At 41.1% G+C, this 26,853-nt stretch overlaps 1 protein-coding gene across 6 annotated transcripts in view; it reads right to left on the bottom strand.

Annotated features, from left to right (window-relative positions):
• Positions 1–26,853, bottom strand: part of ESR1 (estrogen receptor 1) — a 357,503-nt gene that overhangs the window by 238,727 nt on the left and 91,923 nt on the right. For 2 of the 6 annotated variants that reach the window (XM_057738591.1, XM_057738593.1), the window contains exon 2: positions 11,545–12,066. In XM_057738591.1, the coding sequence (XP_057594574.1) occupies positions 11,545–11,996 (452 nt within the window). In that variant the 5' untranslated portion in view covers positions 11,997–12,066. Of the gene's footprint in view, positions 1–11,544; positions 12,229–12,841; positions 12,916–14,076; positions 14,218–26,853 lie in introns of those variants that run through there. The other 4 variants (XM_057738594.1, XM_057738595.1, XM_057738590.1 and 1 more) reach the window with 3 other exon arrangements.

Here is a 26,853-nt window from a genome sequence, read left to right as displayed (position 1 = left end):
CACTTGACTATGAGCAACTTAAATGACAGATGAGGCACCCAATCTCTGTAGCAACCATAGAGGTCAGCATACAACTGACATTTGATAAAGCTTGCTGAGTGAATGAATATACACATTAATAAATCAATTGTATACAATTACTCTAAATTAATCCATAAAATTAACAAAACAATCATTTCATTAATAATGAGTTAATATATGAATGAACATTATTGTTATTAATAATTAATGGGTAACAATTAAATAGATGGGGGAGATAAATCTATTCACAACCATAATAAAAGGCATTCTATGGTGATTTCCATAAGAGAAGTACCCAAAAAGATGCTCTATGTGCACCACAAACACTGAAAGAATGCCAGGTGGGAAACCTATCTGGTGGAGGTGGCATTTGAAATGAACTTGGACTTTTGGGTAGAATCAGCCTAACACAGATGGGATATGAAGAAAGAAAGGTACACGTGAGAGACAGAGATGACTGAAGAACAGAAATGGGAAAGTGCCTGTTTAAATTTGCCCTTGAACAAGAGCTTCATGGAGTGACAGGAGATAAGCTGGAATCAAATTACAAGAGCTTTGAATGCCACACTACAGAATATGCATCTGTCCTGTGATGGTGAGAAGCCACTGAAGGCTCTGAAGGAGAGGAAGGACCCAATCAAATGCCTACTTTGGGTAGTAAGCTCAGGTAAACTGCAAAATCAGAATTTGAAAGCTCAAAATCTGCAAAACCAGTAAGGAACTATTGCAGTAATAATGGAGAGCTGGACGTGTGCAGAGAAAGGAGAGGATGATGCGAGAGGCATTTGAGAAGCACTTCTTTCTGTGCTTTTGAGACCTGCAAGAAGATGCCTGGTATCACATTTCTGTGAACTATAGCTGTTCAACATAAAAAACACTAGAACCATCTACCAGCCACCTGACATCTTTGCTAGCCATTTTCTAATGTCAAACTCAACTCCTCAGATGAGGGTTGGGCTTGTTATGGAAAAGCAACTTTGGTTTCATCAATCACAATTGCTGAGCATCAGACACAAAGAACAAAGAATCAGAGAGCCCTGGGCCCGTGGGTCGATAAGGCCTCATGGGGTGGGGCCTAGAACATTGTTTGGACACCAGAGGAGCCCCATGCTTACTTCAATCAATCAATTGTACTAATATTTAGAGGTTGTATCGACAATACTAGTGTCTGGTGTGTGGCAATGATTGGAAGAACGAAAGAGCAGAGAACACTGTTGGGGAAGCTTCAAGGATTTCAATGACCTTCAATTATCTAAACCTTTAACAAAAATCCAAACCATGCCCGCTACTCGGCATAGGCGTGTACTGTTGACTTTTGAACGAACTCAGGGATTGTGGGAGCCGAACCTCACCCCAATCAAAAATGCGAGTATGTACACCTGAAATGAGTATAATACTATAAATCAACTATACATTAATTAGAAATATTCCTAGCATATCTTACAGTCTGCTTCCATATCCATGGTCCTTCCTGTATCCCCAGTTCTGCATCCATGGATTCAGCCAACAGCAGATCGTGTAGCACTGTAGTACTTACAATGAAACAGATTCACCTGTGCGTGGATCTGAGACATTCAAACTTGTGTTGCTCAAGGGCCAACTGTGTTTGCATTCATCTTTTAGGTCATTTCCTAAGTTCAGCTTCATATCCTGTAGCAAAAGTCTGCAGCCTCATACTGTTGCATCTTCCTTCTTTGTATCTAGTCAATATGCAATGTGACTGCCTACTTTATACATTCTTTTGGAAAGAAGAGCAATAGAAACTAATGTTACAGTCGTTTTTCTCTTCGGCACTCCTTTCTCCCTCTGCTTCTGAAACCCAAGAGGCTCAATGAAATGGAGACTTGGAAAGCAGGCAGCCCTGGGTCTGAATCGCCTTCCTCGGGGTCAGGACACAACTAAACCCTGGGGCCACTGTGACAGACAGGCGTAGGAAGATTAAATGTGATAACACTTATAGACTGCTGGGACACTGCGAATCAGTGGACTACCTGGCAGAAAAGCCCGTGGAGTTTTTTGGTTTTGTTTTGTTTTGTTCTCTTAACTGCTTATTCCCGCCTCACCCCCAGAGCAATTATCAAAACTGCTGAGATGTGGCCCATGTCTCAGTAGTTTTTTAATCATCTGGGTGATTCTGAAATCATCCTGATTCCCATGTGCAGCCGGGTTGAAAATCCACTTTCATAGATGCTCTATAAATGCTGGCTTCCGCCCCGCTTCCCTCTCTGTGTCCTTCTTTCCGAATCACAGAGAAATTCCCTCCTTGCCCTTGTACATCATAGCTTCTCCACAGACTGCTCACCTCAGTTTCAACTACTTCCCTCTCTGGGATTGCTTCAGTCCAGAATACCTAATGCCTTTCCCTCTTTTTTTATTGATTGATTGATTTTTTATTTATTTGGAGTTTATTAAGTATATTACAGTTGCTTTGTTTCGTTTTACTCGCCCGGTATCTGGCATATACTAAGCATTTCAAAAAATACTAACTTCCTGCTTCCTTTAGGTTGGAAAAGTTTAACTTCTAATCACAATAGGGCATTAAAGTTGGTCTCTTAAAGGCAAAATAAACAAATATAGGGAAGTTACAAACATTCCAGACTCTTTAAAGAGCTCTCATAGTCACCTTCTTCAGTGTAAAGTCACCAACTCCCTTCTAAAGAAGTAATAAAAAATTGTGACTGGCTATGTGCTGGGCATGTTTTAAGCACTTGACATCTCTGAACGCGTTTAATCCTCCCAATGACCAAAAGATATAGGTCCTATTTTGACTGGCATTTTACAGATGAGTAAACTGAGGCACACGGGAGCCAGAGATTACAAGTAGGCAGGGAAGAAATAAGTTGCCGGTCTCCCAAACCCGTGCCTTCATATCTCTATTATATACAATCAACTCTCATTACTTGCAAGTTACGTTCTATGAAGCGCACAGGAGAAGCCACAAACACTGAATTAGTGAATACTAAACCATCATTCCTAGGGGAAATACAGGGTTAGGTTCTTGAGAGCCTCTGGTTGTAACATTTTCATCAACCAAGCAATATACAGCCTTGTTTTGTGTGTGTGTGTGTGTGTGTGTGTGTGTGTGTGTGTGTCTGTCTGTCTGTCTGTCCATTTAAAGACATCTTATTTAACATATATTATTGATCTGTTGACATTAAAATCATGGCCAATAGCACTATAATGCATGCTGAACAAAGTTTATCTAACACATATTTTCCCCATAAGGCACATCACAGCCTTCTTGCACTTGGGAACTCTAGACAGCACTTCAGCACTATGCTTTTAAACAGCAAAATCACTAAATGAAAAGCACAAAAATGCAGACACACACACACACACACAAAGTGGCACTAAATAGACCTCAACCAGGATAGTTGTTTACAGTCTGAGAGCTGCAACAAGCAGGCAGAACTCGCCTTATTTGACCTCAGCTAGGAACAAGCAAGTCGGATGACTCAAATTTTTCACCACTTTGTGCGTGGCCATGCTGCTCTGAATGACCGAGAAAGTGCCACGAGTACAGATGGGAAGGTTACAAAAAATGTCAGCGAGTAGGTGAATTCGTAAATGTGCAGTCCGTAAATAATGGGAATCACTGAACCTGAAATGCCCAGTGGATCCCTTTGCATTTTTCTTCCTAAGGAAGGGGAATTCACAAACCTCACATTCTTCCAATCCCATTTAAAGATCTCTTCCTAACTGGCTTTTCTCCCTGCAAGAGACCAGACAGAATCAGGGTAACTGGTGCTTCCTGCCCACTACGCTCCTAGGGACTTCATGTGCCATGTACTTTGCTAAGGGCTGAGAGAAATACAGTGATGGATAAGATACTCTTTCCGTTTGGACCAGTGCTCAGGGATTCCTCCAATTAGAAATCCAAGAGGCTTCTGGAGGCCTCTCAAGTTTTATCAGATAACTAAAGAAAACACCTTCTCTTTGTAACTAAATTGTATCTTGTACTCAAATTAGAAGGTACATTCTCTCTGAAGTGCTTGAAAAGAGTCCTGCAGAAACATAAGGTCTTCCAGGAAAAAAAAAAGGCAGGAGTCAAAGTTAGCATAAAGCACCCTTAAAATCAACTGTGTTTCTGACAATGTTGTATACTGAAAGTTTTACCAACAACAACAACTAACACTTAAAATACCTCCATGAAATAAGTTAAATGAATCATGGATGTACCTATGACTGTTCAAAAAGGAGTGTTTTTGTTGACGAAGTGGGAAATTACAGTCGGCTTTAAATGCATGGTGTAATTTCCCGTGGATCTAGACTCCTGAAACATAGGCCACCAGGAAGCAAGAACCCAGGCTGCACTTTTGGTCACCTCCATACCAAATCCACACGCAGAAGGCTGTGGCCCTAGGATTTCAGCCACTCGTGCAGTAAGACTCCTGGCTGCTCTGTGCTAACACGGATACGTGAACTGCTAGGAATACAAACACACTTTATTGCTGTTGCATCTATGCCCTTGATGAACTACACGCTTTGGAATAAGGTAGCCAAGTGAGTGAATGAATGAAGGAGCTGCCAAAGCAATTTTACTAAGTGAAATTTTCTTCTTGAATTTTTGTTAAGCCTCTATTCTTAGAGACAAGAAAAAATCGTTTTTGAAACTTTCACTGTAGTTAATGCCTCTTTTAATGTAGTGAATGGTTTACTAAGGCCTATTCTTACACCACTGGCCTTCCCAGGCTAAGGAGGAACTCTGTTGAGCCCTGTTTCAAATTTTATTAAAATAACAGATGACACAGGTCAATAAAGAAATAAACCAGAAAAGAAGGAAGGAAAAATCTGGGACTACACAGATGGCGTGACTAAAACAGAAAAGAAAAAAGAAAGTTGGATAGTGGAAAAGAAGCCAAAAAGAGCTTGAAGGGAAGAACAGTAGAAAATAAAGCAAAGAAACAAGAAAATAGGAGAATGGACTATTAAAACAAAGATCAGTGGAGGAAAGAGAAAGGATGCCAATGCAAAAATTACTATTTCTAACATTAATTAGTTGCAGGAAACTAAAAGAGAATTATCTTTTACTTTCAGGGTCTTAAAAGAAATTCCAAGTCTTTATGTGAGAGAAGTGAATTATGAATCGAGTTGCCAAGAAAACTGCCCAGGAAGTAGTGCCTGGCACGCACACAGGACGGCTGCTGGGTCCCTGCACTCACCACTGTTTGGGAACAGGAGGAATGAGGACGAGGGATGCAGGCTGGAAAAGGGACCACAACCGTGGAGCGGGAGCCTTTGGCCCAGGCAGCTCTGTTGCTTCTAAGCTGAAAGTGAGAATCTGAACATTAAACCTCAGAGTACACTGGCTCCTCTTGAAGGTGACAACTTTGGGGAAACCCTCAAAAAGAAGGACCCCATCTGAGTTTATCAAGGGCTTATTGAGAAATATCTAGTCCTGGACTTTTCTTAATTAACTTTATTAACTTTCATTGAACTACTATAATCTTCCCAAGCCTAATTCACTGGCGCTTCAGAAAGTAGGAAATGACAAGACAAAGTCTCCTACTATCTCATGAAAGATGACACATTTGATTAAAGAGAAGATGTTATGGGAACAAACTAAGGATGCAACTGTGTTCCTCTAAAAAGTTCAGGGGAGAAACAAAGGAAAAAATCCAGGCTTGTTTGGGTTTTTCTTTTTTAATTTCTATATAGCAATGAGAGGTACTTAATAGATTTATGGTATTCGTATTATTGATAGTACTATTGTTGAACATTTTGACTCTATATCTAAACTATAATGCCACAAAAATGAGCAAAGTACATTAAAATTTTTTCATTTCTGTTTGAATAGATCTCTCCAGGCTACATAACAGGCATCCAGAAATACTACTCAAACTGACATCCATACCTCACTGCTGCCACCACCACCGCCACCATCATCATCACCATCATCCTCCCCCTTCTCCTTCTCTCTGCTGCCACCACCACCATCGTCATCGTCACTGTCACACCACCATAGTGCTTACAAGACTCACTCTTACCCTTTCTCATTCAATTATTACTTTGTTAAACTATGTAAAATTTTGGCAGTTGGGACCAAAACAGTTGCCTTTCTAGCCTTCATATTTTAATAGGGCCTAAACATACACACATAATTAAAACTGTTGTTAATTAATGTAAAATGTTCCCTCATAATTCCTACTAATATTCTCTAAGGTACAGAACTCAGCCTTCACAGTTTATTCTCTCATGAGCTGAAGAACATCATAGAGGTACTTCCTTTCACCTCCAGCCGACCTAAGTCCTCAGATTTCAGAGGACAGTGTGAGGGTGTGATTTAGGGATGGAATAGGGGACAGCTCAGACACAATGTTTTTTAAAAGGATGTTATCCATCAGTTCATCAGCAGAATTTAAAATATAAAAGTACCCAATGATTTTGATGGACTGCCTCCCTTCCATGAAATCCTTTACACTTTCACTTTGGCTGGTTTGTGTTCAAGTGGCTGTCTTTTGAGGATTTATATAGCATCTTTTTCTGGAGTATGAATTTTGGTTCTAAACCATTGTGGCCACCCTGTTTTCCTTTCTTTGATAGGCAAACTGAGACTTGGAATTAAACTAAATGAGTAATTCACCACTATCCATTCGATGTGTCCTAGAGAAGAAGGGAACACACTTAGCCTGCTGCTCTCCCTACTGGGTTCTTCTAAAGTTACATTAAAAATAAGACTGAAGTCATCGGGAGGAGTTAGATTTATTGATTTTGTTCTGAGTATGCATTTTAGAAAAAATATAATTAAAATTCATGTTTCCCTATATAAAACTATTTTCACATAATCAGGGTTTTGACTTTTTAAAAAAATGTATCTGTAAGATAAATGTTGTTTATGATAACCTAGACTGCAAAAAAATATTGCAGATGGTAATAAAGATTTCATTTAAATTTGGCTTCTACAGAAGATGAGTTCATATTATCATCAATCTATATTGTAGTGAAACTCCTGACCACTTAAACCAGTTCTACCCTACAGTTTTTTTAACTTACAAAAGCACCAGAACAAATATTAACATGTGAATAAAATAATAAAACAGTGATTTCTTGTATAGCTTACGTATTGCTTTCACATACACTAGCTCACTTGACAAAAGTACTAATGTCTTATCGTGATCGGAAAGTTTCACATCTTTTATAGTTTTCCCTGATATCTATTGTTCTTGCCATTGTCAATTTCTTACCCCTGTCTTTTACATCCTTAAAATAATAAGAAACCAAAATGCTGAACCTGAATCTTCCCAAATTATGGATGTCACATCCTAAATATAACCACAAAAATAATCCAGAGAACCAAATTAACTGAATGTGAGAAAGAAGGTTAGAATAAGTGGCAATTATCTTTCAGGGGCTTTCTACCAAACAGGTACAAGCCACATAGAGTAGGTGAAAATGAAATGGGGTTTGAAGATGTGATTCCATTTCAACCTAAAATATATTCATTCTCGAGGCAATATGTGGCTCCTTGAACTATTCTTAGACCAACACAAAGAGTCAGGTAAACAGTAACAATTTAAATGACTGAAAAAAGTAAGAACAGGAAAAAAGGGTGCTGATATAGCACCTAACCACAAAGAAAGAATTACTGAAAACTTGAAAATTAACCATCCAAATCTCTCCCAAGAAGCGAGCCTTGCTCAAAGTTGAGAAATAGTTGTAAATATTCACCAATGCACAAACTAGGCACTGAAAATATGCATACAGCCAGTAGACAAATTACTAGGGTTTTGGCTTTGATGCAAAAGGTTTGTATGTTGGTCAGGTTTTTTGGAGAAGTGGGCAATATTTAGCCTTTAAGAATACTGAGTAATAAAACTGAAATCAGCATGGAGTATTAAATCCCCTATTTAAACTTTTTAAAACATAGTGGATATAATTAATTTTCATCCGCAGTTTTATTCAAACTTCCTAAGATGTTTGAACATGTTAGAAACGCAAGATAAGATAACTCCCACTTGCCTTCATCATGAAATTTTAGGTAAGGCATATTTTGCAGAATCGCAGCTTGCCTATTTATAAATTTATTACACTTTAATAAAAATTTGTTGGGACCTGTGACAATCTTTCTCCCATTACTAGATGTCCAGGGCAGTTTTATCTGTTACATTTCTTCATACATAAATAAGGCTGCATATTGTGGCCAACAGAAGAAAATACCCGTAGCATCTTAATGCTAAACAATGTGAACTTCGCGTAAATTCTCTGAACATCCCAGCGGGACATTCAGGTGGACAATCCGCACAATAGCATTTTACAAATGGAAAAGTTAAGAACCGGAGGCAATAAAGCTTACTCTAACTGACCTAAAGTCACCAGCTAATTTGTAAGAGAAAAATAAAGACAGTCAAAACTGCTTTTTGTTGAGTAGCACCTGAGAGCAGCTTTGAGTTAGAGGTATATGTGTTATATCCCACATATGAGTGCTATGTGGGGCTGTTCAACACATATGTAACAATGTATTTTTGTGAATGAGAGTTGGCATGTCAAATGCATCCTCTAGAAAAATAATTAGTGTCATAGTCTTAAGATTTGTTTTCTAAAGTTGATACTGCCAGTTATTTTTGTGAACAGCTTGATGTTTGGGACCTTTTTTTCTCAAAATAAACAAGTCCTTATTAAACCAGGAATTTGGAGAAAAAATAAACACCCTGGTTTTAAAAAAAAAACAAAAAACAAAAAACCTGCTTTTTGGTTTGTGTCTATAAAACAACCAACAACTTACCTGAAATTTTGTTTTCTACTAACCATAGCATATTAGGTCAGTAGCTTTCAAATTTCTTTACCTCAAACCACAGTTAGAAATACATTTTAGGGAGGGTTGGGGAGGGTTGGAGGGGAATGAATTGGGAGACTGGGATTGCCATATATACATTACTAATAAGAAAAAAAATAACAAATTGTACACTCTAAATATATGCAGTTTATTGTATGTTAACTGTATCTCAATAAAAGTTCTTAAAAAAAAAAAAGAAATACGTTTTAATCACAGCCCGCACACACGAGCACGTATAATTAAAACAAATTTTCGGGAAACACAACCTGCCCTTATTAGATATTACCTTCTCGGGTATTTTCTATTCTATTCTTTTCTATTTTATTCCTTTTTAAAAAATGTTCGAGATTCACTAAACTGATTTCATGATCCTCTGAGTCATGACAAGCAATTTGAAAACACTGCTTTTGGCCCCCAAAACTTTCGATAACTACTGAAAAAAATTAAAGGTTCCTAAAAGAGTCTCATCAGTTCTTTTCTTTTCAGCCAGAGTCATTCAAACAGCAAAATTAAGAGGGGAAAAAATATTAAGTAACATCTGTCTATTTAAAATAACTATTTCATAGGGCCTTCTTTTCCTTTCTGGGTAAGAAGAGGCAGAATTCAAACAAAAAAGAAAGGATGTTATGGGAAATAAATGACAAAGGGAAAAGTTATTCTAAAACTGAATTTCCACACAGAATCCTATGTGTATGAGTTTTTTATCTTATTTTTGACAGTTTCCTGTCTCTTTTCTTTTTACTATTCTGAAAGTATCTGTATATCATCTAACGCAAAAAGTTTAAGATGAGGCATATTACAGTGATGTTATTTGCCACAGGGATGATGAACAGTTTTGAGTAAAATGTGATTCCCCCCTTTATTTGACCATGCTCACTTTGTAATTATTAGCAAGGCAGTAAAGAATCCACTGAGAAGCAGTCTCATTAGTGCCCATTGAAATTCAGTGGCATAAATTTGCAATAAAAGAACTGAAAATTAAATGGAAAAGAAAATAGTTTCTGGAGTCTACCATAAGGTTAGGAGATTCACATCATACCAGTGCCTTCCTTCACATCAAGGAGTTTAAAAGGTGTGAATTAGACTTAATCGTTATGTTTTGTTCTAACACTTTTTTTAAAAAAAGCAGGCAGAATAAATTCTTTTTCGCTTTCCATTTTAACCCTGAATTAAAATGAGTTCAATTAATTTGATAGATGCCAACTTTTTAAAGTTTTGTTCATTGCTTGTCTTCTAAGGAATAACTCAGGCTCGACCTCCTTGGCTGTGGGAAGTTCTCAAGTCCTTCCAGGGGCTGAAGGATGTGGAATACGTTCAGATACCCCAAGAGTCTGCCTTCACAATCCTCTGAAGCCACTCTGCATCTTCCTCCTGTTTCTTCTGCTATAAATATCTCTGGAAATAGAACACTGCATAGAAAATCGGTCCACAGCTTGCAATACAGAAGGGTCTGAGTGAAGATGAAAGGCAAGTGCAGACACCAGTGTACAGTCAGGCAGTGCCTAACTCAGCATCCAACCACGTGGGTGCCCTGAGGCCTCCCAAACCCACTCCAGGGTACCCCTGTTCAGCAGCACCTAGGGCACAGGTATTCACCAGGACCACCCGCCTATGCCCTCCTCAAGTCCATCAGGAAGCGAAGGGAAACTCTGTCAAAAGGAAAATGAGAAGAGGGGAGAAGGAAAGTATAATCTCTACTAGGAAAAAAACAAGGACACAAAACATTTGCCTCTGAAGTCACAAAAGTGTTCCTGTGTGTCCTGAACTACCAACTGCTTTTTCGTCCCAGAAGGAAAAGCACAGAACCGGGCTAAACCCCCGCACCCCAGTCCCGGGCCGTTCTCCGCCCGGTAGGCCAGAAAAGAAACTTAGCTGGCAGGAAAGTATTTCAAAACACTTGTGCTTCGATGTGGCATGTTTTAAACTCACAGGACACATAAATCTCCTGCTGTCAGAAGTCTTCTGCCAGCAATCTGCTCTGACACGGACTCAGCGGGGTAACTCAGAAATCATTTACTCCTTAAGACCCATTCAACTCCGTTGCTCCTCTGAGGAGCGCAGTTCAATCCTACAGCCCTCCAAGGTGGGATGGAGAGGACGAGGAAAGTGGTGCTAGGAATCGCTTCCCAAAGAAATCACCTTCACCATCATCATCGTCACCATCAGCATAGCGTGCATATTTCCAATCCGAAATTCTAGGAGAAAGGGCATTTTGCTGACACATTCAAACAAAATTTTAAATAATAATACTAATGTAAATAAAACTCCGAGCTCCGCTAGCCCCAAACACCTTCAGCCTTAAATACCAAAGCGGGACATTTTCTAGGGACCCAAAGCACCTTGTGTTTATTTGATCTGGGGTGTACCCCCCCCCCCACTCCCCCACTAGTAACCTCTGCTTTGCACGGTTTTCCAATATTTAGTTAGGAAGCACACGGGTTTCAGATCTGCGTCTCACGCAGACAGTGGGGGAGTGGAGAACAGAAAAAAAAAATTTTTTTTAAGCTTCCAGGCCACAGAACTTGACTCTGATACGCGAGATCACCCGTGACCCCGGGGCGCGCCACGCCGAGCGCCAGCCCTCGGGTCGCGCGTCTGCGGTTCCGGCGGCTGCCGGGCGGCCCCGCGCCGGGCCCCGCGGCCTGCGGGCCCCGCGAGCTCCCGGCGGCGCGGCCCCTCGCCTCCCGCTCCCTCCCGCCGCCGGGCGCGCGGCGGCCACCCCGACGTGGCGCGGCGGGCGGCGCGGGTACCTGTAGAAGGCGGGAGGGCCTGCCTCGCGCACCGCATAGCCGCTCGGCTCGTTCTCCAGGTAATAGGGCACCTGTTGGCCGTGGGGGTGCAGGAAGGGCGAGAGCTGCGGCGGCGGGTGCAGCAGCACCAGCGGGCTCGGAGACACGCTGTCGAGAGGCGGGAAGCCCCCCAGGCCGTTGGCGCCGAACGCCGCCGCCTCGGACCCGGGGCCATAGGCGAGGCCCGACTGGCCGTAGACGGGCGCGGAGGCGGCGGCCGCGGCGTTGAAGTCGTACGCGGCGCCCTCGGGGTAGTTGTACACGGCGGGCTTGCTGCTGTCCACGTACACCTCGCTCAGGGGCCGCTCCAGGGGGATCTTGAGCTGCGGGCGGTTCAGGGGCTCCAGCTCGTTGGCTTGGATCTGGTGCAGCAGGGCCATGCCGGACGCTTTGGTGTGCAGGGTCATGGTCATGGTCAGCGGCCGCGGGCAAGGCTCAAACGGTCTCCCCCCGCGGCAGAGGGCTCAGCAGCCGACCGGCCACCTGGAAGAAGAGCACAGCCCGCGGTTAGAGGCGGCGCAGCGCATGTCCCGCCGCGACGCGAGCTCTGGCCCTGCCCCGGGAGCCGGCCGGTCCCGAGGAGCGAGGCGGCCGGACGCGAGCAAGTGCAGCCCGGCGCGAGCGCGCTCCGCCAACTCCGGGGCTCGGGTCTCCAACTTTAAGTACTGGTCTCCCCGAGCTCATATGCATTACAAAGGTGCTGGAAGCCGGCCAGGAGCTGTTGCCTTGCCTTGACGTTGGCTTAAACATCACTCCAGGCGCAACTCGTTCTGGAGCGATCCCAAAGAGCAGCTTCCCTGAACTTTACTTTACTTGTCGCTGCTGGATAGAGGCTGAATTTCACTGCAGGAGGGCGGGGGCGCAGAGGGATCTCCTAAAGGTAGCCCGGAGAAGACTGGGCTTAAAATAAACTCGGAAGACTAATCCAGGGGCCGGCTTTCTCTAACGTGCTACCTTATGTGCCCCGTGCCAGGCTCCAATCTATCTCTGTTTGTCTCTCTTACTGCTTGATTCACGCTCCTCGTTGGCTGGAAATATGTAGTGTGTACATAGAATGACCCTGGGGAGGACCACTCTGTAACCGAGATATGGCAGATAGAGTGGGGTGTGCGGTTGCCTATGCAGACAGCTATATTTAGCAGCTGCAGGGACTGATAGGAGGCGTCTGGGGGAAAGGGGGGCGGAGATTCAAGGTGTACATATAGGAAGAGCCGCGCTTTGCAACAGGAGGGTGCTGCCTGACCTCAGTTTTCCTCACCTGCAAAATTCTCCCAAGGTGGTCCCCCCGCCAGCCAGGACCTTCTGAGATTCTCCCAGCCCAACCTGTCTGTTTGCGGTGGACCACAGTGCTCTACTTGCTCCCATTAGGGATTCTAATGTGAATGACGATTTACAAAAACCTTCCGTTAGGCACACGTGGGTCTTCATGCCTTTCACAGATTATGCAACCAAAACTTCAGAAAACTGAATGTGAAACGTGACCTTTCCATAAAAGAAATCACCTCAGGTCATTAACCAAATCTTTGGCAATTATGTTACACTGTTGGTTTAACAACAAATTTTAAAAGGCAATGATACATTTCGGTTCTTTTATCCTACTGCTGGACCTCCTTGGTTCACTTGGACTCGGATGTGCAGAGTCACATATCCAGATTGAAAAAGAAAGAGAAAAAAGTTTTGAACTGAATTAAAAACTAAACATGCTCAAGTACATTAGATACATAAAATATAATATATAATAATATGTATTATATAATATATAATGTGTATAGATAAGTATATATTTTAAAGATATGATAAATATATTGTGCATCTATAATCTTGGACAGTTTATACTTTTTAATAAATTTCCTCTGCCCCAGCCTAATAAACTCTGATAGGATCATCTGATACTTTTCTTTAATTGCTATCCCAAACACCTGACAGAATACCTGACAAAATGTCTGTGTCATATATAAATGCCAAGGATGCTGTTACCGATAGGAATATTTGGCGATATATTTATACTAACACATTTTATTTAATTCTTACAAGAACAGACAGACCATTCAGGGATAATATGCAGATGTAGCTGATTTACTATGAAGCCAAAATTGAGCTCAGCACCAACAACTATAGATTATAAGCAAAGAAAGGGTTAAAAACACATTAGGTGAATCACAGATATTTCTCTTTATGGCCAGCAACCATTACTTTCCAAAGCAATTTTTTTACAGATGACTTCGTTTCTATAAATCACACTTTCAATTTTCAAACGTCTTTTTAAAACCCATGCAAAAGCACTCCAGAGGGCTCTTAAAAATCTGAACCTGCCAAATTATATGTAAATTACACAAAGAATCCTACAAGTCCTGAAAGCAGAAAGAGATGCACACATCAACCCATGGGAAACAGCACATCCTCATCTCCCTGCTAGGAAACAGACACTGGCCAGAAAGGTAAGTTGCTTTCTCAAAATGCTAAAGCTACGAAGAGAAATCAAAACAATCCTACCCTGCTGGATCAAGAGCGTCTTTCCAGAAATGTTCCATGGGCTTGTAGAAGTCAAGGGCTGAGACAGTGAGAATGAAGGAAAGAATGTGCTCACATGTGCCTGTGGCTCTGTGTGTGAGCAAGGCAGAGCGTTGTGGGGATGTGTCTGTATGTGGAATGGCAGGGAATCGGGAAGCAGCCAGTAGGCAGGGCACTTGGCAGCCCCTCCCGGCAGACACAGCAGCTGGGCTGCTGCACAGAGCTGGATGAATGGCAGCGGGGAGTGAGGAGAAGCTTGCTGTCTGCCCATGCGGAGCAGAGTGGCACACTCAAGTCAGCGTTATTGCGGAGAAGCAAACCTCCAGCCCTTTTTACTCCTTATACTCGGAGGCTAGAAAGTGCCCGCATGTTTTCTGCTGCCATCCTAGGCAAGAGGGAAAACAGGCTTGTTGTAAATCATAGGCTTACGGCTAAAACAGAATGCCAGTCAAAAGTGCGTGGATATCAAGTTTACAAAATATGACACGGGCTGTTTTTCCTGAAGAATCTAATTTAACAATAAAAGTGTTCTGGGATACACTTGGATCAGATGCCTTGCTGGCCCCAGCCCCCAGTCTCTGAACAGACACACTGTTGCCGTGCCTCGGATTGCACCAGGAAACCAGACTTTGGAATAAATGTTTTGGCATTCTAGGGATGTGTTTCCAACTGAAATGTAATATTCCTGCACCTCGTTAACCAAACCCACAAACCTTTCCACGAATAGCTCAGTTGACTGCTTTCTGTAAACATGGAAAAATATATCATTAAAAGCTCGGAGTAGGAAGATAAGACAAAGGTGGGTACCTTTGTTTGGAACTGATTTTAGGCTTTCTGATTGTAGAGGCATTGATCAAGGACAAGGGTCTCCCATTTCCCGATGGTGCCCACATGGACCTACCAGGTTCTCAACTTTTCTCTTGACCGTGGTACTAACACACAAGAAGAAGGTGTTCCTAGTGTGCCCTCACCCAGTGTCTCAGGACATGTGATGCCTAGTGGAGCCTTTGTTGCCAGACATTAGTCACTGCCTTGGCTATTAAATGACTCTAATCACAATGCCAGGAGTGGCCAGTCTCTGGCCCTGGGACCCTATGCAGTTACCGAGAGATTTATGAGTGGCTCTTGAGACTAGTACAAAGAAAGAAGTAAAAAGTTATTTTTTTTTAAAGTTACAAAAATGTTAATGATGGCATAATGCAAATATATATTTTTTGTGCTTTGAAAGACTCAAAATATTGCAATATTGGAGCACAGAACCTTTTGTTGTTGATGGTGGTGAATCCTAACTCCTCCTTTAGGTCAACCGTGGCCACCCATGCACTAGGCCAGTCCAAAATAAAACAAGAACATGCAAGGAAGGGAGGAGAGGGAAGGGAAGGGAAGAGAAGGAAGGAATGGGGGGAGGAAAGAGAAGAAAAAAAGAAGGAAGAAAGAAAGGAGCGGAGCAGGGAGGAAAGGGACTTTGCAAGTACTTCCTGGAACATAGGAAGGATAAGAAACCTCACCAACTCTTCATAGACTTTGATTATTCTGCAACTAACCACCAAAGTTAATCCAAGATGTCCAGTAAAGGCAGTTTTCCTGAACATTTTCTTTCCAGCATTCACTTTCCTATTCCTGGTAGGTCATCCCCCAGGCTTGGTGATACTGGGTGGGAAAGGACACTACACCTTGCCAGTTTTCTTCTAGTGCTTCTGAAAAACAGCCTCACAGTCTAGCTCCTGGCTCCCTCCTCCCTTTTCTACCCTCTCCAGCTGCACAGGCTCACACCCCCCACCCCACTCCATGACTTCCTGGCACTTGCAGGTGAATTAGAGTCAAGTCTCTTTCTCTAGCTCCATCACTGAGCGCATCTCCAGACCTGCTTTTCCAGCAGTCTCCTGGGCATTGCTGGCTTGTTTAAAATATGTCATCATTCTCTCTCCTCCAGACATGGGGTTCCTCTCAACTCCCCCAGTCTTTGAATAGCATCACTAGCCCTCCAATCACCCAGATTAAAGTCTCACAGTCTTTACTCACTCCTGAGTATTCTAGGTTTTCGATTCCTCCCTTTCCCTCACACTCCTATGGCCCTCCTGCAGCCCCTCATTACTTTACCTGTTGTAAGAGTTTCCCAGGGACTTCTGCCTCTTCCCTCCCCCTCACTTCTCCTAGACCCTGCTGCCTTTTATTTCTTGGTTTTTACAGCTTTGAGATCCATTTTCTCACGACCCAGCTCCACTCTTCACCCAAATCATAGCTGCCTCCGGAGTTCAGGCCTTCCTCTCTTCCCATAATATCCTGTCCAGTGTATCTCCGCCTTATATGTAGCTGACCCTTCAGCCAAAGGCCAAAAAAAAAAAAAAAAAAAAAAAAAAAAATGCAACTTAGCACTCCAAGCACTCAAAGCTTTCCTGATGACATTCTCTGTGCCTACAACCCCCACTTTGCTGGCTTCTCAGGAGAAAGCCTTTTTTTAAAGTCCAGCCCAAATGCTACCACATTGAAAATGCCTCCCTTTATTCCTTATTTAAAGGTAATTTCCTCTCCTCTTAACTCCAATGGTATTACTCATGCATGTAACGCTTTTCTTTCTTGGATTTGTGATTTTTATATGTTTTTAGCCCCTCATCCTACTCAGAAGTTCCTTGAGGACGGGGTCTGCAAAGAGTTATTTGGGAATTTTCTGAGTGCCTAGCACTGTGCCTGGTCATATGAGGTCATCAAATATTGGCTAATTTATTCATCCAGATACTTCAAAGGATAAAATAATATTCTATCTATCTGGATAACCCATCTCTAAAAGCTAGCTTTCCATGTAACGTTCTACCGCTTTCACACTGTTTTTGCAAACGATTATCTTGGTATCCTCATACTGACTGAGGCCATAAAGTCAAAATTTAAATTCATACAATTTTGAGGATTAAGCCTGCAATTCTTGGCAGCATGATTCACAAGAGAGCTCTGAATTTTTAGTTCGTAACCAGATAATACTGTGACCAAACAAAGTTTCTTCTCTAGCTCCATTAAAAGCTTTTTACATTCACAAAAACATTATTCCTCCAACAGAAACACGAAAGAAAATAAATGTGGAAAAATTTCCAAAATAGCTTACACTCCTAGAAATGGTTTCTTCAGTCTGAGGAATGGAGCTCCAGCCTAGTTCAAACTGATCATTATTTTGATGATAAATGCTCTGTTTGGGAGTTTTCTTTGCACATTTATTTGACACCATCTATTTTTCTCTAAGGTAGAAGAAAAATAAAGAATTCCCTTTTAAGTTTCTGCCTTAAAAAAATGGTTCACACTATTTATCTTAAGAGCTTCTGATTAGCTCCTAGATTTTTTTCAACTGATCTTTGATTTTTGTCTTATGAAGTAAAATTTATATGCAATGAAATGCACATAGCTCACGTGTACAGTTTGATGAGTTTGGATACGCCCATCTGACGACCATCTCAATGAAATCATAGAATATTTCCACCACTGAAGAAAATTCTCTTCATGCCTTGTTCTAGCCAATACCTAACCCCTACAGGCAACCACTGTTCTGATTTCTATCCTCATAGATTTATTTTGCCTCCTGGCCCAAATTGTGGACCATGACCTTTTCCATATTGGAGCATATAACTTCTCCATTTCCAACCAATGGCACATCAGTCCAGTGCTGAGCACACAGCATTGTCAGGGCATCAAGATACAGAGCATCCTTCTCTCAGTCAGACCCCTCTCCCTGGGATCTCCCTCAAGGCCACAGAATTTTACTAACACTCTATTCATGGACGTTTTTCATGATAACAGGCTTTACATGATCAAGTGTCACAAAAGCCTGCAAAATTAATGAGGAGCCAAATGAAATCAGGATTGTTTAGCATGTTCTTAAACAGCCCTCAAACAAATAAAATAAAAAATTTGCAATGATTTTTAAGCCAAGAATCAAATCCCAAATCCTTATTCTCATGAAACTCAGGACCTCAGATGGCATTTCCTATCTTCCTACCCAGAACTTGATGGTGATAGTTTGGATTTTTGGTTGTCAGGCAGAATGGCTACTCTTTACTGTGAATCAATGAGTGATTCAGATTTAATTCTCCAGCTTAATAGAATTTCATATCTTTCATGTTACATTTTTTTAGAGAATTGTTTATGTAATTTAACTATGCATGTGGCGCAAGACAATTTAGAAAGTACTTTCTCTGTAAATGCTCTGAGTGGTAAAAGAATTCCAGTCATCCCAATTGTTATTACCCTGTGTCCCTCTCACTCCCTTTATCTGTTATTTACTTGAGGAATCTCATTGCCAGCTTAGGGTATTATTTCTCTGTGGAGAGAAATATCCAGATTGTGCCTAAATTCAAGTTTATTCAAATGGTACTATCTACTGTTAAGGAGGGCCTTCACACACACACACACACACGTGCACATGTGCACACACACCTAGTAATCAACCAGGAACCTGGCCCAATTTCAGAACCAGCCTTAGTCAAAGGTCAAAAAAAAAAAGAAAGAGAAAGAAAAAAAAAAGAGATGTATGCATTTTGAGCCTTTTCTGGTCTTTCTTCCTATTTTGTTACCACACTCATCTGGATAACTGTCTCCCTCGGCACTCAGGATCCCATGCTAGCCGTGCTAACCAGTGCTCTCCCCCTCCCCCAACCCCCTCCATTACAGTCCTACTGTCTTAAGAGAGCGATCTATTTATGAATATGCCAAAGAATAACTCCTTTATTCATTTCACTCAAAAAATATTGATTACCTACAGTTTACCAGGACCATATCTGGATGTTGGGCCCTGTCTTAGTTAGCTCAGGCTGCCATAACAAAGGACCATAGGCAGATGGCTTAAACAACAGAAACTAATTTTTGCACAGGCCTGGTGTTCTGATGTCCAAGATCAGGGTGACAGCTTGGTCAAGTTCTACTGAGGACTCACTTTCTGGCTTCTCAGACTGTGGCCTTCCCCCTATGTTTTCCTATGGTGGGGAGAGCTCTCTTTTCCCATAAGGCCACAGTCCTGTTGGTTTAGGGCTCCACCTGTGACCTCATTTAACCTTAATTATTTCTGAAGTCCCTATCTCCAGATACAGTCACATTGGAGGTTAGGGTTTCAACATGTGTATTCAGGGAAGTCACAATTAAGCCCACAACAGCCACCCAAACATAAACAACAAATGTCTCTGCCCTCAAAGAGCTTACATCTAGCATTTTAGTATTTAGCCCTACTTTAAATGCCTCCTCCTACTCAGCCTCCTCGAGCAGCATCTCTGCCTCTGTCTTCCCACAGATGTTAGTATTCCTCTGAGTTCAGCCCCTAGGCCCTCTTCATCCCCTCCATACTTCTCCCTCTGGATAATTTCAACCACCCCCAGGGTTCTAGGTTTCATCTCTGCGTTGAAGACTTAAAAATAGAAATCTCCAACCAAGAGCTCTCTGCTGGCTAGGAGCCATTTCCAGATACCTCTTAGACATCTTTACTTGCATGTTCATTCATTCAATAAATACTTCTTGAGCACCTACTATGTGCTCACCATTTGAAGCTCAACTTGTTCAAAATTAACTTACCTTTTCCCCAGACCTATTCCTCCCTCTGTTTCCTATCTCAGCAAATGGCATTGCTGTTCATGGAATTGTGCAAGTCAAAAAAAATCCAGCCTTCAACCTTGACCCTCTTTCTCACGCCCTATATTTGATCTCTCACAAATCTTTTTTTTCCTGTCTCCTTGATCTCTTTTGAGTCTACTCCCTTCTTTCATCATCATTATTATCTTCAGGCCACTATCTTCTCTCCCAAGATGTGCCTCCAGGCTTTTTCTTCCACTATCCATTCTCCATACTATGGGAAGAGTAGTCTATCTCAAGAGCAAAAGAACTTGAATTATTGTTCTCATTTCTCCAGAGTTCTCTTCCACAGGTACTGTGCTCCTGCCATGTTGAATTATTTTCAAGTTTCTCAAACTCTCTGTATTCTGTCTGAATTTAAATATTCATATCTTCAATTCACTCTACCTGGAATCTTCCTCCCATTGCTTTCCATCTGACTTACTCCTACCCATCCTTTAAGTCGCCCTTGATATATCACAGCCACCAGGAAGCCTTCCTTGATATCCTTGATTTTCTACAGGGGGCCTGTCTATGAATGCCCATAGCTCCCTAAAAAATCCTTGTTATTGCTCTTATCACACTGTTGGAATTTCCTGTGTATTCCTCTGTATCCTCCCACTGACCTATAAATTTTTAAAAGGCACAAAGGGACTGTCTTTTTCCCAAGTCATAGGTCTATTGCTTAATAGAATGCCTGATGCATAGTTGGCCCCAATGAATACTATTTGAATAATGAATGTTTTGAACCCCTCCCAGATATCACATTTGCATTGTTAACTAAGTTCCTCAATAACGTAATTCAAAAGGAGTGAATATAATGGCTAGAATTCAGAACTAGAACTTAGAGGAGAATTTGGAAACAGATTCATATTTTCTAGAACAACTCAGACTTCTTACCTCATAATACGCTATTAGAATTAATAGCCCCTTTATGGGTTGTCAAGTCCAAGCTCTTAATTGTATCTATAAAGAAAGGTCATACTTGCTGAACATCTGGTCCAGGAGAACTGAACTAGAATCCTAGCCTCCAAATTTCGGGTGCATCATTATTTCTACCCCACCGCTATTCTCTCCCTGTTCATACTTCATTCTTTCTCCTTTTCGTGTGAGCCATGATCACCATAATCAAATTAAGACATAATCTTAGTGGTTTAGTGGACAATTCTTAGAGTCTTAAAATTTTCCAACTCTGGAAAACACAACAAGACTGCGTCACAGTCTCAAATCACAGGTAAAGAAATGGGGAGAAGAGTGTGGGAACATAAGTTAAAAATATTGAAACAACTTGTGTTCAGAGAAATAGCTTGCCTTATGAAACATGAAGAAATGAATTCTCATGCATTGCTCCTGAAAGAGAGTTCATTAAGGTCTGACCCTTATACCTATATCATTCGAATCAAACTTTCTAGCGAAACAAAAACTTTATATCCTTCTTGTATCTTCTAACTTGTACAAACTTGCAAATATAATATCTTTAACCAAAAAAAAAATGCTTTACTATATTTGACACATTCCAATTTCCAAGAGAATCTAATTTGAAAGACATCTGAGTACCTTTCTATTTTGCTATCATACTCATCACAAAAACTACATTATGATCCAAAGGTGCTAGCCTTCGTAAAAATCATAGCTTCTTAAAAGAACTGGAAAGATTGTTGGGAATAACATTATAAACACTAGATTCAGAAGAATATATTGGCAAACTTTGAGTTGATTCTCAAAGACATTACTTTTCATGACACTTGCCAGCAACTTTTTGTACCATAAATTCGAAGAAAAAAATAATTCCACAAACTTATATGCCAAATGCTAATAAATGGCTAAAATGTACAAATTGTCGTTTTTTTCCCTTTTCTCCACCCTGCCCTTCTTCTCAATTTTCTGTCCCAAATACATCTCTACCTCTTCCTTATATGCTGTCCAGCCTACCTCTTCTCTGAGGCCAGCTCTAATCAAGGTCACTCCAATGAGACCCAGAATCCTAATCTGAACTCAGAGCAGAAAAAGGTGGCTGCTCAGCCACTGTGTTCTCTCTCATATGTGTGTCCTCAACTCCCTTGCCTCCCCTTCTCAACAGTCCCGGTCACAACATTCTTTCTTCATCACAATTTTCTCAGGCCTCGATTTGGGTGGGATGCTCAGAGCTCAAGTTGTACAACTCTTCACTCTCCCAATCCCCATCCCATACAAATTCTATCTTTTTCACAAGTCTTAACTTCAGCCTACAGTTTATATAAACATATCTGATTGAACTTCACATGGAGGTATTTGAATTTTTTAAAAAGGGAAATCTTATTAAACTAAGGAAATCTCTATTTGTAGAACTGCAAAAGGGCCGGGAATGAGGTACCTATAGGTAAAGCATATCTTGTACTTTTCTTTCTCTAGAGGTTTGAAAATTCCAAACAGGAAGGAGCAATATCAAACTATCTCTTGGTTAACCCCCAGAATGCCTGACTGAATTGTTCTTCGCATTTCAACAAGGATGTGTCCTTACTCTCACCAGGACAGTCTTTGTTCTTGCCTGGGGGCAAAGTTATGGCTTTCACAGGATAAATTCCATAGCAGTCAAATCAAAGGGACTAATGATTTTCCCAAAGAAAATCTGAAGGTGAGACTATTCCAAATACCTAAAATTTACTCCCTTCTACATTGAGATGCTAGAGACAGAAGAATGTAAAAAGCAATCATTTTCTGAGTGCTTCAGTAAAACATGGAAAAGTTTAGATCTAACAAGTCCCATTCCCACTGGCTTTTGTTTCATGTAAAATGTAATCTTTGACTTTCTGACGTGATAATTTAGCTTTTTCAGAATGGGTGTAAGAAAGATTGAACTAAATATAGATCTTCTCGTGAATCTGGGCATGCTTATTCTTGAAAATATATGCTGCATTCATTCAAATGAATGTTTCTCAATCAGCCCAAATTCACCCTTCACTCTATACTTAACATACTTTTCCATCTCTGTCCACCAGACCCACTTACCATTTTGGGTAATCTAGCATTTGCTGACTGGTCAGTTGCAACCCCAGTTACAAACTATTTGCATTGTTTCAAGTTTTCTAGAAACTCAACCAGAACCTCATGACTCTGAGCCTGCACTTGGCTCACAATGGCTGTAATAGCTTTGTGTACATTCTTGGCAGTTTCATCATCTGCCACCTCCCCCAACCCCCATGTGTATGTGGGGAGGAAAGAGGTTGGCGAAAGAAACCAAATAGCCTGAGCCTTTCTATAAGCCGGGCTTGTGGGGAGGATTATTTTTGTTCACTCTGAGCTAGTGCAGTATGAGCAGATACTCAGATTTGGAGACTTTTCTTTTGGACTGATTTGACAACAAGTAAGACATCCCAGAACATCCTTTCTCTAGAGTTGATTTCTTTATTGATACCTCAACAGAGGCCTAAGGTAAAGCCTGATGGCTGTACATTGAGCATCTATTATGTACTTTATGGATATTACTTCTTTTAAAATTTGCTTTTCATTTATTTTTAAGTGTATAATGAAGTTCATGTTTTAATCTTCAAAAGGTATTTCCACAGCTGTATTGACAGAATCTCCTTCCACTTCTACCTCCACCTGCCAATTTCCCATTTCTAGAAGCAATAGATGTTACTGGTCTTTAAAAGGTTCCTTCTAAAGATATTCCATGCATATGGAACACACAGGGCTTCCCTGGTGGCGCAGTGGTTAAGAATCCACCTGCCAATACAGGGGACACAGGTTTGAGCCCTGGTCAGGGAAGATCCCACACACCACAGAGCCACTAAACCCATGCGCCACAACTACTGAGCCTGTGCTCTAGAACCTGCAAGCCACAACTACTGAGCCCATGCACCACAACTACTGAAGGCTGCACGCCTGGAGCGCGTGCTCCCCAGTAAGAGAAGCCACCACAATGAGAAGCCCATGCACCACAACAAAGAGTAGCCCCTGCTCTCCACAACTATAGAAAGCTCGTACACAGCAACGAAGTCCCAATGCAGCCAAAAATAAATAAATAAATAAATAAATAATAAATCTTTAAACCCACACACACACTCTTAACACATTCTTTTTAAAAAATAGTAACACATGCCCTGTTTTGTGCCATGTTTCTTGTTTTCATTAACAATGTATCTTTATATTTTGATACATAAACATCTCCCTTGTTTTTCATGGCTGCATAGTATTTCATTGTGTGGAAGAATCAGAATTTATATTGCCAGTTCCACATTCTTGGTAATTAAGTTTGTCCCCAACCCTTTGAAATTATCAACAATGCTGTAATTAGTTACCTTGTACATAAGTCAATTCTCATAGGACTAATATGTGCAATATTCATTTTAGTAGATGTCACCTAAATGCCCTCTATAGTGGCTGTATTGGGTTGGCCAAAAAGTTCATTTGGATTTTTCTGTACAATCCTATGTAAAACCCGAACAAACTTTTTCGCCAACCCAATACAGTTTGAAGTCTCATACCCTCACAAATATGGTGGATCCTTGAACTTTTTGATGTTTCTCAAAATAATATCTCTGTGCAGTTTTAATTTGCACTTCCTTTTGCTATGAGTGAGGCTGAGCATCTTTTCACATGTTTTAGTTTGAATACTCGCTTGACCACTCAGAGGTTGAGTGAATTTGGACAAATTAAAGTTTTTGAGATCTATAAAGTTGGGACAATCCCTGCCTCAAAGGGTCATTGCAAAGATTAAATGCAACAATGGAGGAAATGCACATTCTTCGTGTCAGTTTCCACCACTATTTTTCCAGTCGTTAATAAGGACGGGGCCCCAGAAGTACAAGCTAGTAATGCATTAAAGGTAACAGAAAGTGTGATAAAAGCCAGGGTTGTGGTACCAGAAGGTTTTCGATGAAATAAAGAGCTGTTGTTGAAGCCTTGCTTATTACCATTCCAAAATGACAGTTTGCTCAGCACAACATCATTGAAATTGGGTGCAAATCAGGACTGTTTCCCTGGGGATGAAAAATAACTCTGCATAGTGGCATCTTAGGTGTGGACTAGAACATTAACACCAGAAGCAAGCTATGTAAACTTGAAAAACAGAAACTCACTTATGAATCCAGTGTGTTTGGGGAATGAATTGTTGAAATGCCAGTTTGAACTATTTTACAATGTTTTCAGACCCATTGCTGCAAACCACCTTCTACTGCTCCCACTGAGGCACTGTACAGTCAAGTAAATACTCATCATCAGATTTTAAACCTCTGTAAATAGTGGTAGATTGTTGACAAAATCTTGGCTGTCATGACAGGAAAAGAACCACGGCTTTCACAAAAATAAAAAGAAATATTTTGAAGCACTGTCAAATATCAGGTATTAAGATGCTTTGATATACAGCTAAAATTCTTGGGACTCAAATAGCAAATGTGTCCACAGTCTAATCTGGAATCCCTTTATGTGCAGAATTATCAGTAAAGTTGAAACCATAAACCACCCCATTTTTTTAACCATCTCTTTTAGTCTTGTCATTTACGTCCTATCAATAAACACAACCAGTGAATTTGGAAAATGTGGGTCCCAACAAGAGACAGGAAAACAGGAATACATTGTGACCTTCAATATATTTTTAACAGGAAAAAAGAGGTTTTATATTTAGGAGTAATTTTTCATTTTTGCAAAAGAAGCCAAATAGCTCTTTTTGTATTAGAAGAAAATCCTATTGCTATGTATTTATAAGCTGTCTGATCCATAGTGTAGACATCAAAGGAGGTTTGATATGATTCCTTTCCACAGTCAAATATATTCTATTCCAAATTTTTAGAAATCAATTGAGACGATTAAATAGACTGCCATTAAAGGTAACATCCTATTCCCCCTATTTTTTAAATGTGTTTTTATCTTACAAGTACACGCATCTGAAATTAACAACTGAACCATGTAGATTTAATTCTTCATGGGGAGAGGGCAGGCGACCTGCCATTATAGGATTTGTCACTTTGAATTATACGCATTGTTTTTACGTTGTGTTTCTTACTAGGTTTTGAGGAGCTCCCAGGTCCCTAGCTCACTGCCTGGCACATATTTGGTGCTCATTAAATATACCGGAAGAGAATTAATTGATTGATTGATTGATCAGTTGATTAAAATTACTCCAACTTATTGTCTAGCTTCATGTAGATAGAAGGTTTTTTCAATGCTTCGCCTGTTGTTTTGCATCATACAACATTGACCAGGTGTTTATTACTACCCAAAATATGGAACAATATCCCTGCTTCAAGAAGTATAGAGTGAGATGAGATGTTCGGATCAGCAGATGCTCTGAAAGCCACGTGTCTCCAAGTGTCCCCGCCCTGCCTTCCAGGTCAAGAGAGGCTCTTTGTGGTAGTTACACTGAGTCTCCTCTGAGAACCTTGTATCCCAGCTCAGTCCACCATGCCCTTCTCTTAATGACCCTCAGGAACTCTGTAACGATGTGGCCCAGTGACCCCAGGTCCTCCACACAGCTGACAAAGTCAAGAGGAATGAAGAGAATGACTCTGAGGCCCCCCATTACCAAACACCCAGCAGCAGGCCAGCTGGCTTTCTCTGTTCACGACCAGAAGCAGCTGTTTTACCCAATCACTATAAATCCCCATGATCATTCACAGCATTTATTATTAATGGTACTTTGGGGGGAATCTCCTGTTATCCAACTTTACACTGTCTTTGATTCATACCTGGAAATTTCAATTATAAAACCAAGTTGCCAAACAAAGTTAGACCTTCCTTGAAGGTGGAGACTAAGTTCAGGAGTCAACTTAGGATGACACGATGGAGACTCCTGGTGGTAGAAAGATTGCTCTCGTTATTTCAGTCTTTTTATTAACTGAATTAAGTGACTGGATGGTCCATAGGTTAGAAAAAGCTGCACCATGTTTATTTGGTCAAATGTATGCATATATCCATAAACAAAATGTTAAAATGGAGCTGTTTAGTTGCAGCATTGGGCCAAGATCCCTAAATATCAGATGGCATAATCCAATGGGAAGTTTAAGTCACCAAACAGTGTTTGGAAAAAAAAAAAAAAAGAGGGGGTAGCGAAGAGGACTTTGCTCCTCCCTATCACACATCAAGAGTATAAAAGCATCAGGAGTCAGGACACTAGAGGGTTTGGGGAGAATTTGTTTTCTGTGCCTCCCCCTCCACTTCAGGCGGAAGAGGCAGAATGTGTCCACCATCATCCCAAGCCCA

This window comes from Hippopotamus amphibius, chromosome 6, assembly GCF_030028045.1.
Source record: "Hippopotamus amphibius kiboko isolate mHipAmp2 chromosome 6, mHipAmp2.hap2, whole genome shotgun sequence".
Classification (NCBI taxonomy): domain Eukaryota; kingdom Metazoa; phylum Chordata; class Mammalia; order Artiodactyla; family Hippopotamidae; genus Hippopotamus; species Hippopotamus amphibius.
Note: the sequence above shows the minus strand (reverse complement) of the source record. Positions and strands in the feature narration are given on the sequence as shown.